Genomic DNA, 15000 nt, shown 5'->3' on the forward strand with positions numbered 1-15000 from the left:
CTTTGGCTGCAGCCTTGCAGAGTGAGCTGTAGGCTACGGCACCTCCGGTCTTTTCCCGGCTGCATTTTGAGGCGCTGTGTTGTGTATCGCGCACAGATGCCCCAAGTCCCGGAGAAGAGCGCGTCGTGAGGCGCAGGCAAGTGGACCGTCGCTTTGCGACCGATTCGATTTGTCTATGGATTAAATGTTTTCTTTTTTTACATGCATTTACTCTGATCACAGACAGTGATCAGTGTTAACAGTCAACGTCTGTCGCTGGTTCGCAGGGACTGAGATTGTCTTTGTGTTGAATTAGTGGATAAATAGGCTTTTTGTGCAGAGGAGGATTGTCCTGCTTGTCAGACGCGGCTGTTCACCTGGAATACCTGAAGTTTATAGGGGCGCGCACGCCCCAAAAAATGACAACTTATAAACTTATCAGCACTGTTGCATGCCGATACCCGTGGCCATGCGTGGGGGCAGATACTTGATCTGAAGGCTCTCAGTGCAAGGACCCAGTGGCAGCTGGATCCTACCTGGCTGGCACCGTCCGTCCCCCCAAGAGGATGTTAAGCGCTATGATGCGCGGGACACGTTGGATTTTCTAAACCGGGGGATGATGAGCAGAATGACATTTGGTTAAAACACAACATAGATTCCTTTTTTGTACCGCTTTTTTTTCTTCTTTTTCTTTTCTTTTTACCCCCTTTTTTCCTTTTTTGCACTATTAAAGAACTGCATCCCCATCATCCCAACCACCTCTGCTCAACGCTCCGCTGTTATAGGTTCGGTTCGGCTCTCTCGCACGCAGGGAGATGGCCGCTATCGCCAGCTCCCTGATCCGCCAGAAACGCCAGGCGAGGGAGTCGAACAGCGACCGGGTCTCCACGACTAAACGTCGGCCTAGCCCCAGCAAAGACCCCCGGTCTCTGTGCGAGAGGCATTTCTTGGGGGTCTTCAGCAAAGTCCGTTTCTGCAGTGGCAAGAAGAGACCCGTTCGCCGGCGACCAGGTCAGTGCTGTAAAGGCTAGCGATTTTCTTTTTCTTTCTCTTGTTTCTGTTTGAGTGCGTATGGAGATATATAACCCCCCACCCCGCCCCTCTCTGTGGAGCCGAGGCATTACCGCAGTCCAGGGCTCACACATCTGATCCGCTGGAGAGAGACTGTACAATTCCTCCTGCGATGCGAAATTTCCACCTGTTCCATATTAGCCTCACGTGTTGTATGTCGATCCACCGCACGACACAACACTTTTACTACACTCTCCATTGTATCTGATGATCTGGAGCAGCCTGAATGTCGCCTACACAAGTCTGTTGTGTGACGTTATACCTGATTTATGAATGTGATATTGCTGTGTGATCACAATAAGACCACCATTATGTCATCAACCAAATCCAAGACTGCGCCCCCCTCCCTCCCTCATGATGATTTACAACATAATTACATGTCAGGCACATTTTCTCCTGCACTGGCTGCACACTTAATTCTTTTTAAAATCTCCCCCCGCCAAATTGAATAGATTAGCTATAGATATGGCTGCTTGTGACTGCTAATTCAATATGAAAGCAGGTTGGGGTATACTAGTGAGATAAGTTGCACCGCAGTGCACCAAGCGACCAAGGCTCTTTTGAGATGAAATGTTTTAATGGTAAATGTTTATCGCAGAGAGGGGGCTTTACTGCAGTGAAGGGAGGCAGCCTATGGAGACTAAGAATCGTTTCTGGCCATATTGATGCACATAGACCGTGCATAGTAGGCTACATACAACTGTGTTGTAGTGTACGTTGCCCCTTTTTTCCTCTTCTCTTCTGGTGCACAGATATTATAAGAGAGCGGTGCAAATCTCACCCCCCCCTCTAGGCCTCTTGGTAGTTCTGTTTCTGTCATGTGATGAAAGACATGCAGGTTCACTCATCCCCTGCAGACAGGCAGACAGTACTAATGCACAGATAATACTGACAGACAGGCTCAACAAATGACAGACTGACAGACAGATAAAAAACAGCTGAAACCTATATATTCTGTATAGGTGGATAGCCGTACAGATAAAATGGCCATAAAAGCAATTCCCTTAACAAAGACATAACCCTGACACTAAAGCCTGATTTAAACTTGGTCGTATGACTGTCACCCGTCACCCCTTCCCACCAAAAAACGTAACACAATGCATTGTGGTTGTGGTTTTCGTGTCTGTGTGTGTCTGGTGGAAATCGATTATTTTCAGCAAATTGCACCGTTGTAAGACAAAGTCTAAATCAGACTCAAGCCCGGAGAGGCTGCTAGACAGACGGTGGCTAGACAGATTTGCATACAGGCAGGTAATCCCTTTATGCTCAAGACTGTTGCTGACCAGCAGTCAATCTGTGTCTGCTATAGAATTCACCATCCCTTTATGCAGAACATATCTATGATTTGCCATAATATTTGCATATAAATAGCCGATACTCTGGAGAATTATGACTTCTGCCTATGTTAAAAGCTTGTTGTTTTTCCTTCTATTCCCCCTTCATAAGATGCGCCCTCGAAACCTCCACAGGTGTCCCGTAAGGGCTGCAGGCTAGGTCAGTAGCTCAGCCTCCATCTGTGTGTGCTGTGTTTTTCTTCTCGTCTCCACCCCATCATGCGCCCATGTTGACTCCCCTTCCCCAGGGAGGGGGTATAGGCGGGGAGAGGAGGGAGGGAGGGAGGGAGGGATGGAATGGGGCGGGGGGCTTCCAACACCCGTCTGACAGCCGATGAACCTCTCCCTGCTGATTTCTTCCTTTGGTTTCATTTCGTCTCCTACTGTGTGGCTTTTTCGGTTTAAAACTAATTTCGTATACCTGTTTCTCTTGTAGCTGATGCTCTGTCCCCGTCGCCGTTTGTCGTTTTCTCTCCTCTTTTCCCTTTTTGTATTTGACTATACCTCCTCTTTTGTTTTTCTTTCATTGCCCCATTTTCGTTTGTTAATCAGTGTTGGGTCGTGAGTTTTTTATTCTCTCTTTGTTCTGCTCCTCCGATGTTTCAGGGCTGTCTTATACCTGTAAGACGAGTGTCTGTTGGTACCGGAGACTGACAAAAATAACGGATTCTCAAACGAAAAAAGCTGATATTTTTGTCAGTTGACACTGTCGACACACACTCACCTCACGAGTATAAAACAGCTTTTAGTGTGGTTTATCGTGTTTGTAATCCATTTTAATTGCTACCCTGTGTGTGGTTGAACTCCCTATGTTGGTGTACATCGATATGGTGTGTTTCTTTCCGTCTGTCAGTGTCAAACCTGTCGGCTGTTATCAGTAGAGGTGTTCATTCCCCATTTCACCATACTGCCATTGTCAACCTATCTAAATGTGTACTGTATGTTTCTCTGCATTGGTACCTATATATAAAGTAAGTTGTACACATTGTAATGGCTCATGTCTGTTGTCACACTGTACAACACAGGAAGATGACACATTGGCACCAAGGGTAGGCATTTTCAATCTCAAAGACGGATGTTATGGTATAGCACTGTAGGCCTACTTTGCATTGTTTAGAGTTTTATTATGCACACACACGTTTAGTGACCATGCACAACCCACACGCGCACACACGCACGCACGCACGCACATATACACAATCACCCCCTGCCAAGTGATTGGAACTGATGGGCTGTCAGCAATCGCTCAGCCCGTATTGAGGACTTTATTTATAGAAGTGCAGTTATCACATGTGATTTACTGAGGTGGGCACTACCCGCGCCCCCACACACATATACACACACTGGCCCTTCACACGTGCACAAACACATGCACACTTCCAAGAACACTCAAACGCGTCGGTTCTCCCTCTCTTGCCTGTGATGAATGTCGGAGGGTCTGCCTCATGAATTGATGGTGGCTCCCCTGGGGGTAGGTGAGTTGTGGATTGATGATCTGGATGATGTACAGTTGAGCAGACATGAACCCATTCTGATGGGCGGTCACTCCTCAGGCTAAAACCTGATTCATACTTCGTCGCATGAAAATAGCCGATGTACAAGCTCACACGTCTCAGATGCGACGCATTGTCAGCCAGTAGGTCTGCTGTTTTTTGGCGTGCGACGTCGTTGCGCGACAGAGCATAAATTAGGCATAAGCCTTGCATGGGACACCTTGCTCTGCTCTCTAGTCTATACCAAATTTGATCTGTCAGCGACTGATCATCTCAAGATAAAGCCTTAAAGGAAAACCTTGTCTAATTTCAACCTACATCCCCTTGTTTTGATGTGAGGAGATGAAAAATACATTGTTGCAAGAATACGACTTCAAAAGCGACATTTCACACCATCGGGTGTACATTCCATTTGATGATGAACTGTTCATCTCCTATCATCAGAAGAATGGGGTTTAGGTTTAAAATCTGCAGTTTCCTTTACAAATATTGCTAAAGCATGTAGGCCTGTACATTTGAGCATTCCTTTTACTGAGTTTGAGTTTTCATGTTTTGAGGTTTTTTATTAGTGGTTGCATGTAAGGAACTGAATATACTAGAACTGACTGGCATGAATCACCTCCAACCTTTGCTCTGGAGTTGGACTTGGAGGTCATTCTGGCCTGTTCACACATCCTTGCAAAGCAAGCGAACTTGGAAATTAAACAAAAGGTGAAGAGGTTTAAGACAAAGACAACATGTTTGTATTTGCCAGGCAGAGGGAATAGAGAAGTACTAATATATTCTCCCCCCCACACATTGTGAAAACAGTCAGTGAAACAGAAGTCTATGTGGATCAAACTGTGCATCATTTTCCATTGCTTTCACTCAAAATGCATTAAATGATCACATTTCCCAAAAGCCAGAACTCTTTTCTCATTCACACCCCATCATCTGTAAAGCATTGGTCAAATGCTAACACTGTTTTCAAGACTGTTAAAAACAGCCAAAACTGAATGTGGGCAACTTTTGTGCATTTCTGCAGTAACCATAATGAAACATATCTTAGCAGCGCATCTACAATACAATAAAATAATAATCACACAGCTGTGTGCAATTTCAGCTGAAGGCCTACCCGTGGGTGTCCTATGTAGTCCCATTGCCATACAGACAAGAGGGGACAGCTTCGAAATGATTTTGTTTGGAAACATGGATCAAGGAAGACGGAAGGTGGCAGGAGAATGTATGGTAGGCAGAGGAGAGGAAGCAGTGATCTCTCATATTGACCATGTTGTAAACCACGGTCTCGCTTTGAGAGGTTCTTTTTTATTATTCATTTATTGCATTTTTATATTGACGCAAATTGCATCTCCGATGAATTCTTTTTACATACTTCGTACTTAAATACGTCATTTAATGGAATGGAATACTGAAGTATGTGAAGAATCAATCAAACCTTCAAAGATAAATGATGTTCATCATTTATGTAATGCTCCCTGTTGTTTTATTGTTAGTGAGTGAGAATTGTTGCCAGTGTTACTATTATGCATGAAGTGTTTTGGTGATTTTAGGGAGTTTTGGAGTTGAGACCGTTGGGCCAAGATGCATGTACGTAAATGCAGACTGTATGAAAAAGAATGATAATAATAATAATCCTGAGTTGCTTTCTGAAGAGAAAGGTTTAAACACACAGATTGCAACCAGATGTGGATTCATCAGGATCACCGGCTTCATGTGGCTATAGTCCACCATGACGTCAGTCACCTGTGACATATCTACAGTATGATGTATGACTTCTATTAGGACAAGCCTGATCCGACCATCATGCAATTCAATAAAGTTAAATACGTCAAAATATAGCAAACATAATTATGTGAAAAAGAGAACACATCGTGGAGGTACTTCCCTGGCATGCTGGCAGTGTGCACAAGACATTTGGCACTGATCAATCCAGCAGTTTGAGAGAATCCACCCGGCCCGCCTCCTACAGAGCCATGCCGTGAAAACAACAGATGTAGTCTCACACTGTGTATCTTTATCACTCCCTAGTGAACGTTAACAAAGTTGTTACGGCATTAAGCAGCTTCACCTTCACACTTTCTATCTCTTCAGCATGAGCTCTTCAACACGAAGACGCTCATTATCAGGGTTTTCACTGACAGCACTGCATTGCTTTCTTTTTCACGTCCAAGCACACTTCTGATCTAATCTAATCTCACTATCCTGTCACATAATAGAGAATCCTGCTTTATCTGAGAAAGATCATTGTAAGTAGTAAACTGTTGGTTGTAGTGCATCTATGCTTTCCCACAGATAAATAGTAAATGTAAAGTCAATTTCCCCCCTTCCTTTACCTTTGGCTATAAGGTTTTCATTGCCCCCGGCTAATCCTGGGTTTCTCTGCCTGTTGCCATAACTGCTTCAAGCTAAAACCCAACGGCATCTTGGCCAGCTCCCAAATGTCAATAGCTTAATGTTGCTGAGAAACTTTGGGACGGATCTCTTTAGGTCAAAGCATTGCATAAATAACAGTTGGAGATAATATGTTGAATGTTATATATAGCCTAAATATGTTGAATGTTATATATAGCCTCAGGTTTATCGTTCATAAAAAACAAAATATACGGTACATACAAGGTTGGAAAGATTTGAAGGCAAACTAAAGAGATCAATAGATATCACTTACTGTATGGCTGGGCAATTATCCGAAAATATATTTAACTGATATTTAGAACTAATCAACTAATCGAGGAGCATGTTTTCTTTTGTTATAATTTGTATTTCTTATATATCAACGAATACACACAAAAGATTATAATACTGTAGATTATTTATTATTGACTACATTGATTGTCTAACGGTGTAATTAAAAACGCAATGTTAGCTGCTATTTTGGCTGTATATTGTTTTCATGAATCGTGACATTGATTTGAACTTGAAGTCATTTCTGTTTGGTGTCATAACAGTAACGGCAATAACGGTAACAGTTAGCTCATGGCGATACATTGCCCAGATACCATTGCCATGTCCCTATAAACATTATTGAGTAGCACGCAAAAACATGATTGTATTTGTTAAAAGGGTTTGATAATCAATGATTTGCCCTTTATTTGCCATGTGTGAGGAGAGTGATAAAAGGAGAGAGTGGCTGATAAACACAGTTGCTGCACTGACAAAATTAACATTTCCCATGCTGTTGTTCTATTCACCATAGCCCTCGGTAACCATTCTGAGCATTAACTAAGGCAGATAATTTATACCAGTGTTTCTCAAACTTTTTAATTTCAAGGACCCCCATAACTCAGATGGTGTGCAAATGCAACTGCTGCAGAGCATTCTTAATAATATATGAACTGTTGCTCAAAGTGCTTTACACCAAAACAGGACACGATCAAGGAAGAGATGAATGAGGAAACGATAAACCATTGTTTTTGTTTTGTTTTTTGTTTTCTCTTTTCAGAAGTATACAGTTAGGCATTTTGGCACAAGCATAACAGTATTCTCATTGATTTGCTGTCATGTCACAAAGGCCAACCCGTCCGCTAATCTGACAGTGGACTGATGGGGGGGTGGGGGGGAGAGGTCAACAAAACACTCAGATAAACACCCACAGTGTCACATCTATATAGTCCTATTTTGTGTCACGATCACGAAGGATTGTGAATCTGACATATTCTTGGTGGGTTTGGGGCTGCGGCTTGGCCGATGGTGTGTGTTTCTCTACGTGTGTGTGTGTGTGTGTGTGTGTGTGTGTGTGTGTGTGTGTGTGTGTGTGTGTGTGTGTGTGTGTGTGTGGTACTTCAGAGCCGCAGCTGAAAGGCATCGTGACGCGACTGTTCAGCGAGCAGGGCTTCTACCTGCAGATGCAGCCCGATGGAACCATCGACGGCAGCAAGGACGAGAACAGCGACAACAGTGAGTACGGGTCTATGGAAAATACAATTCCCAGCATGCAGCATTAAACATTTAATGAGTCATGTGGTTATGTAATACGTACATTGCCATGCTGTTTTACCATTTATAACGCTTATATAACTCATGAGGGTTGGGGGAGTCCAAAGCACTTAAATAATTTGAATACATCTTTGTTCTTGTGGATTTTGGCAGCTGGATAGATAGCTGTATAATTCCAACTCCCTGGGTTGGATTCCAGCAGGAGTCGTGTGCTCCCATGTCTTCAAACCTAAAGAAAAAACGATTGTCATTTTAAGAAAATGTACAAAATGTTTATTCTATTGTATAAAAGGAGGCTTGTATTTAATTAAAACGTGTTAAAATGTTTAAAGGAACAACTTTTTCAACCTTCTCTTAATCTTAATATACCCTAATCGGTCCTCTCTGATGGTTATTATTAAGCACCATTTCTGTCTGCTCACTTTGCGTCATACTGTAGGTGGGGATTCCAAGCTATTAAAAACAATCTTCAGCCTTAATCTTCCTGGAAAATTAGAATGCTAAAGTAAAAGCCATTGTGCTTGCATCAATTAAAATTGTCATTTTAAATGTCATTAAAAATGTCCATCAGTAGGTAGGTACATTTCCAAAACATCCACACTCCACCTATGAGACACAGAGCATGTAGACAGAAATTACACCATTCCATAGTGAGCAATAGTGAGGACCCATAATGGAGAAAGGCAAAAATGTTCTGTTAAGAGTGATGCTTGAATGCCCTCTTCCTCTCCTCTCAGTGTCAAAAAAAGATTGAGATGTCAGTGTGGTAATGAAGGTGTCAAAAAGCATTTTATAAATGATTCCCTAACTCTTATTGCTTCACCTCACTGGTGACAGTAACCTTGACTGTGAAACTAAATTAGGACCTGGATATTCTATTGAAACAACTGTGCCAAATATTCCTCCTGTGCCTCACACCGTTTACCATTTCTTGCGTGTACAGGCCGTTGTTGTACGTGCCACATTGTTTTGATCGATTCTGCCTCTAAAGCGCATGGGATTATCCCAGGTGGTATTGCCCTGCCGGAAACTCATTCCCTGAAACAACCGCAGTCCCACGGCATCACTCTGCTAGGGTCATAATATTTCACCACTATGAATAGCCTTCAGGGTACCCCACCCCCCCACGACACAAGCTATATAGAGAACAGCTAAAGAGAATAAGCTTCACCTCCCTCCCCAAAGAGGGGGCTCATAATTTAAAATTGCAATCCATAACCTTTTTAAAATAAAAAAATATGTTATCGTATCTTTATCGTATAGTACAGTATGCTAATTCAATATAACTAATACATCTGTGGTGGTTGTAGTTGGTCTCCATGCTCTTCTTTTGAGACATTTAGATCCTATTGGTGGTTGGGTAGGACCACTACTGGTTGACAAGAAGTATCGCATACAACTTAAATGGATTCGTGAAAAATGCTACCACTCAGGCAGGTGATCTGGGTTCGAAGTAGGAGATAAAAGTTATTGAGTTCAAGAGAAATAATATCAGTTGACAAGAGCATTTGAGGAGGGGATGATGATAGTGGTAAAGTAAAGGAGTAAAGGCTTGAAGTGAAGCCAAATATCAGAAAGTTTTATTCTTACTAAAGTTATTAAATTATCATTCTTCTTCTTTTTATTCTTCTTCTTCTCATTATTATTGCACACTTGTATTGTTATGCTAAGTTTTGCAGGGATCCACTGCAATGACCTAAGAGATGCTGCTAATGAGTTTTGTTCCATACGGGGTTCCCTTGCTTCGGGGTAATCCTCTTGTTAAGCAGTCCTGCTAGTCTAGTGAGAGAAGGAGTGCAGTGAATAATTCAGCAAAAAGAAACTAAAAATACCTCCTTCTCCATTTGGTCCTGATAAATAATTCCCTGCGCGAGATGCCTCGACTTCAGAGCTATAGAGACTTCCCAGAAGAGAGACAGAGAAAGAGCGCAGAGATGCAGAGAGAGGAAAGAGAAACGTGTTAGAACAGTGAGACGGGAAGTGCAAAAATTAAAGACTTGAAGGGGGAAGAAAACATCAGGGGAGGGAACAAGAATCAACTCTGGCGCCGTAGATGACGGGACAAAAGGAGCCAAGGGAGGAAGGAAGGAAAAGTGATGAGGCAAGAGACAGAGAGAGTTGATGGACATGGAAGGAGAAAGCTTGGTATTCAGGGCTAGCAGCACTCACCTATCGATCGCCCTGATGGATTATTAGAATAATAGATTACTCCCATCCTTGAACCGTGCGGCCCTTTGACCCACGGCACACGCAGCAGTGACAGCTGGAATAATTCATTTGCAGGAGGCGGTTCAGTGGAACCATTTCGGACCAATAGGTTGAACACTGGCTGCATTCCACTGCAGGTGTGATCCTTAGTACTAAAACCAGAGCAACTTTCCAATTACATTTTGCATATCTCTCTGTGGCATTGATTAACATTAACTTGGTTAATATTGAACATTAAATTAGCTACATTAATAAGATTTATCTATTTATTTGATATAACACAGAGATATGAGAATATACATTGCTTTGATTCAGTAGATACACTGAAAATAAGTGATGAAGGATTCGATGTTACAATGGTATAGGTATGGGGTATAGGTACCAGCTCAGTGGCCTAGTGGTTTGAGTGTCTGCCCTGAGACTGGGAGATCGGGGTTCAAACCCTGGTGGGGTCATACCAAAGACTAAAAAAATGGGACCCAGTGCCTCCCTGCTTGGCACTCAGCATCAAGGGTAGGATTGGGGGTAAGTCCCTGTGACATACTAGCGTCATGTCCAGGGGGTGTACTTGTATATCAAGCCTGCCCACGCTACAGAAACAGGAGATAGGCTCCTGCCCCATGAGCCTCATGGCTCGGCCGATTCATATGGGTCTAATTGCTCGGCAAGGCTTACTATGGGCGGTTTTATTGGCAAGCGTGATTGACTGGCAGGATTGCACTTAATTAGAGACAGGTGGCATGAAATACCATTACATTAATTAACATCCATGTTCAGTTTTGAGTCAGCACTGCTGTCATTAATTTAGAAGTCATCAGTTGGTCGCCTGCATAAATTACTTGCACAAATTGAATCTCATGAAAGATATCTCTGATTATGAGGCACCATATCCAGCACTGGCTTTTCATGCCTCACGTGTGGCTGATGTCCCTGTGTAATGGAACAAATTAACAAAGGTTCACTCAGCTGCAATTTTCCATTCGCCAAACGCCAAATCAGTGATATCAAGAACCAATTCTCATGTAAAAACGGAGGCATTAGCTAGGGTGAGTTGACAAAATGTCAAATAGTGTGCACGTATACACACACTATGTGCACAATAACACGCACGCACGTATACACAAGCAAGCACGCACACACACACGCACACACTTCTTTGGATTCATTTGGTAGATGTGACATTGGCATTTGCAGCTCAGCCCAGCATTTCTCAAAACCTTTCCAGCTGGGTTTTCCTGTCAGCTGTGGCTGTGTGTGTGTTGCTCACATCAAATGGACTTTACCTTTAGCAGCTGGATTTAGCTTTAGCCGATTACTGCTCCTTTGGAAACCTGTTAGGGTTTTTCAGAGATTCAGCTTCTGTGGGTGGCTTAGAGCCATGCTTTTATGGCCCTTTGATGAATGAAAGATCCCTGGAAATCTTTTAACTCTCCTTAGTCCTTCCATGCTGTGTGAGGGTAGACCGTTTCTATTTTCTCCGGAAGAGATTAGAGCTGTCACGATTATGACATTTTACTAGGGATGCCCCAATCAGGGTTTTTTTGCTCCCGATCCGATACCGATCAAATATTATTGCTTCCGATTCGATCCCGATCTTTCCCGATCCGATCTTTTGGCAAGGCATTAAGAAAAAAAAATCTATTCATTCTATCACTTAGTGCAGCACTGAATCAACAAATTAAAAACAAAGCTTATGAGTAGTGTATAGTGATATAGGCCTAATAGTGCAGTGTTTCTCAATCATTGTGCAGCGGACCTTTGGTGTGGCATTTGAAATTTGGCAGCGAAGTCACGATTTAAGGACTTTTAAAACCTGTTTAATATCTCAAAAAATAAAATAAAATAGACCATTACAGCATCAAAAATAATCAACAAACTATATAAAAACTGGTAAAACATTGGCCATTTTTAAAGTTGAAACAAAATAAGTTAAGAACCAATTAACCAGTCTGCTTGAAAAGTATGCATCAGTTGACAGTGCAGAGAGACATAATTGCCTTCCTTTGATCCATTAACAAGGGGCCAATTACTACTTATTGGCATCAGCTGCCAGCTGGACACAGAGTCTGACACAATCACCTTCCCTCTGCAGTGCTCTGTCTGTCTCATTTCTCCAAAAGCCCTTGAATCTGATTGAAAATGATTAAGGATTACTGTGATTATGGTAAGCTTACATTTCATATCGCATTCACCTTACCTGTAACTTTCAGTACTCCCAGAAAATATTTTTTTGAAAAAAAAAAAAAAAAACTTTTTTTTTTCCCGATATTTTTTTCCCGATCTCCGATCTTATAAAAACGGCCATATCGGCGGCCGATCCGATCACGTGATCGGGATCGGGCAACACTACATTTTACGATTAATTCTTACACAAACCATTGCGATTAACGATTTAATTGTGTCTTTGAACACTGGAACATATGAATCAAAATTACATTTCTGTTTGGCTTTTAGGTCTTGAAGTTGCACAGGACTGATATGACGATTATGTCAAATAATTGTGATAAGGCGATTATTTAATGCTTGTGACGGGCCTAGAAGAGATAGGGTTGGGGTTCTGTATAAAAGGAATCACTTTCAGAATAGTCATCAGGTTGACCACCGCAGATATGATGATCGAAAAAACACGGCCTGCTCACATATTAGGAGGGTAATATGAGTCACCAGAAAAAAGAATGGGTGTTTTTAATGAATCTATCATGGTTAAAATGAAGTTTGAAGTTACAATGGTTGTGTGTGGGGAGAGGCCCTGGGCCTGGAGGGCCTGGTAACATTTACATCAAATATCTAAATATTCAATCAAGCTAATTAAAAACTGTTCAGGGTGTTCATAAAAGCCTGATTAGATGATAAAATTACCCAAAGTTTTTTTGAAAGTGAAATATCCCTTTCAGTCGGTGCCATATTTAAAGTGGGATGACCTCTTATATTGCCGGTTCGCCAACAAAGGGTTAAAAAAATAGTGTGCACGCTGGTGCACACATTCGTGCACAGATCATGCACTATGCATGTGCATGCTTTTCACAGCTTTCAAACAAAAAAATCCGCTTGGAAATCCGTTCAGGCATTCAGGAGAAAGGATCCCTTATGTTTTCTTCAAATGTAAACAAACATGGCTGCCATGTTTGAAAGATGGGGTTGGTATGGGGGTTAAACATGCAATTTCGCGATCGCGATCATGCCTAGTACACTGTTGGAGGTCCAAAATTCTTTTTTTCAAAAAAAAATTTTTCAATTTTTTTTTTCTTTTTTTTTTTCTTTAAAAAAAAAAGACGTTCAGAAGACGTCTGGCAGGGAGGTCCATAGTGAAAAAGACGTTTTAAAGACGTTTTTATTATAGAAACATCTTTTTTGGCAGGGTATGAGTTAAGGCAACATATTTTGAAATACATGTGGTGGGGCCTGATGACTGCTCTGAATCTGGTCATTTGTTACAAATGATGGTATATCACTGCACCTTTCTTTAGCCTATGTTTTTTTCCCCAGACAGACTAATTACCAAATCCTTTCTACAGGGTTCCCACCGCCATGAAATTCCTGGAAATATTTTGAAATTAGAAAAATATTTTTCCAGTACTGGAAAAGTTTTGGAATTTATCAAGAGTCCTGGAAGCTATAAAAAATAGCTATGCATTGTCTTTGGTTATTGATTTTGTTAATACCTCTGAAATGACAAATTAAACATGGGCCAAATTGCAAATATTAGAGGCAGAAATTGTGAAAATAGCAGATCTACATGCTCACAACGCCTCGCGATCACAATAGAACAATGTTATACAAAATTCTTCAACTCTTAGTGCTCGTCAGGGTGCCGGTTCCCCAGTTAAAATATGATTATTTGGGGGTCACGGCCTGAAAAGGTTGAGAACCACTGGTATACACTACCTGTCTTTGGGCATTGCGCATAGGAGTAAGCGACCTGTTATTGAGCTGAATTATTGTTATATAGTCCTGGAAATTGGGTTAAATATTCTGAAAAAGTTTTGGAAAAGTTTTGGAAATTAATTGGTAAAAATGTGTGGGAACCCTGTTTCTAGGATCCTATTCAAATTGTACTCATGTGCCCAGTAGAAAATGCAGCAGGCGTTTCTTTTTAAGTTTAAAGGTGTACGTAGATACAACTGTCTCGTGTCATGTTCTCACAGAACCATGAATGTGGACTGTGGAGCCATGACTGGACATGGAATAGATGAAGGCAGTCACCAGTCACCTGGAAAGAGGTTTAGCACAGACAGGGAGATGAGAGAGAGAGGGACTGAGAGAGAGAGAGAGAGAGAGAGAGTAGACAGACACATGGACATATAGAGAAGGAGAGAGAAATGATACAACAGCCTGAGAGGAGAACAGGTGCAAATACAATAAATAGATTGGGAGAGGAGAGCAAAACACTAGTGCATCATTCTATTCTGATCGCAAACTCCCACTAACTGCAGAAGGAACCCAAATGTAGACATTTTAATTGATATGTTCGGCACGTGGCACTATCCCGCGATGGATGGATGGGGATCAGGGGCGTCACAAGGGGGGTGGGAAGTGGGGCTGAGTTACTAGGGCCTTAATTATTTTATACTTAAGCTATATTACTTAAGTAAAAGTATCAATACAGTTTAGAAGTAAAAGTCTGGAATTCAAAATGTACTTGATAAAAGTTCAAAGGTTTTGGTATAAAAATGGTATGTAGGTGGAGATAGGCGGAGATGGCGAGATATACGAGCTTGTAGATCTGCGAGATATACGAGCTTGTAGATCTGCTATTTTTGAAAAGTCGTGAAAATGTGTGCAAATCTTTGAATATATGTAGGCAAAGCGAACATTTGTAACTCAAATTTTGCTTCTGGTGGGTCCCTGGAACTAAATATTTTGGGGGGTCCGTGGTCAAATACATATCATTTTGGGGGTCCTTCACATGAAAAGGTTTGAGCACCACTGACACCACTGGATTTGAAATATTCAAAGCCTTGCACAAATTTTCAAGATGTTTC

General features: G+C 41.8%; 1 protein-coding gene across 4 annotated transcripts in view; it reads left to right on the forward strand.

Annotated features, from left to right (window-relative positions):
- fgf12a (fibroblast growth factor 12a) overlaps positions 1–15000 on the forward strand; it is a gene marked incomplete at both ends in the record, with an annotated part of 45963 nt that overhangs the window by 10035 nt on the left and 20928 nt on the right. Inside the window, 3 exons of one of the 4 annotated variants that reach the window (XM_080726648.1) lie at positions 795–999; positions 2497–2544; positions 7661–7771. In XM_080726648.1, coding sequence (XP_080582774.1) covers positions 795–999; positions 2497–2544; positions 7661–7771 — 364 coding nt within the window. Of the gene's footprint in view, positions 1–794; positions 1000–2496; positions 2545–7660; positions 7772–15000 lie in introns of those variants that run through there. The other 3 variants (XM_080726649.1, XM_080726650.1, XM_080726651.1) reach the window with 3 other exon arrangements.

The sequence above is a fragment of the Nannobrachium achirus genome (genome assembly GCF_963921795.1).
Source record: "Nannobrachium achirus genome assembly, chromosome: 5".
Lineage (NCBI taxonomy): Eukaryota > Metazoa > Chordata > Actinopteri > Myctophiformes > Myctophidae > Nannobrachium > Nannobrachium achirus.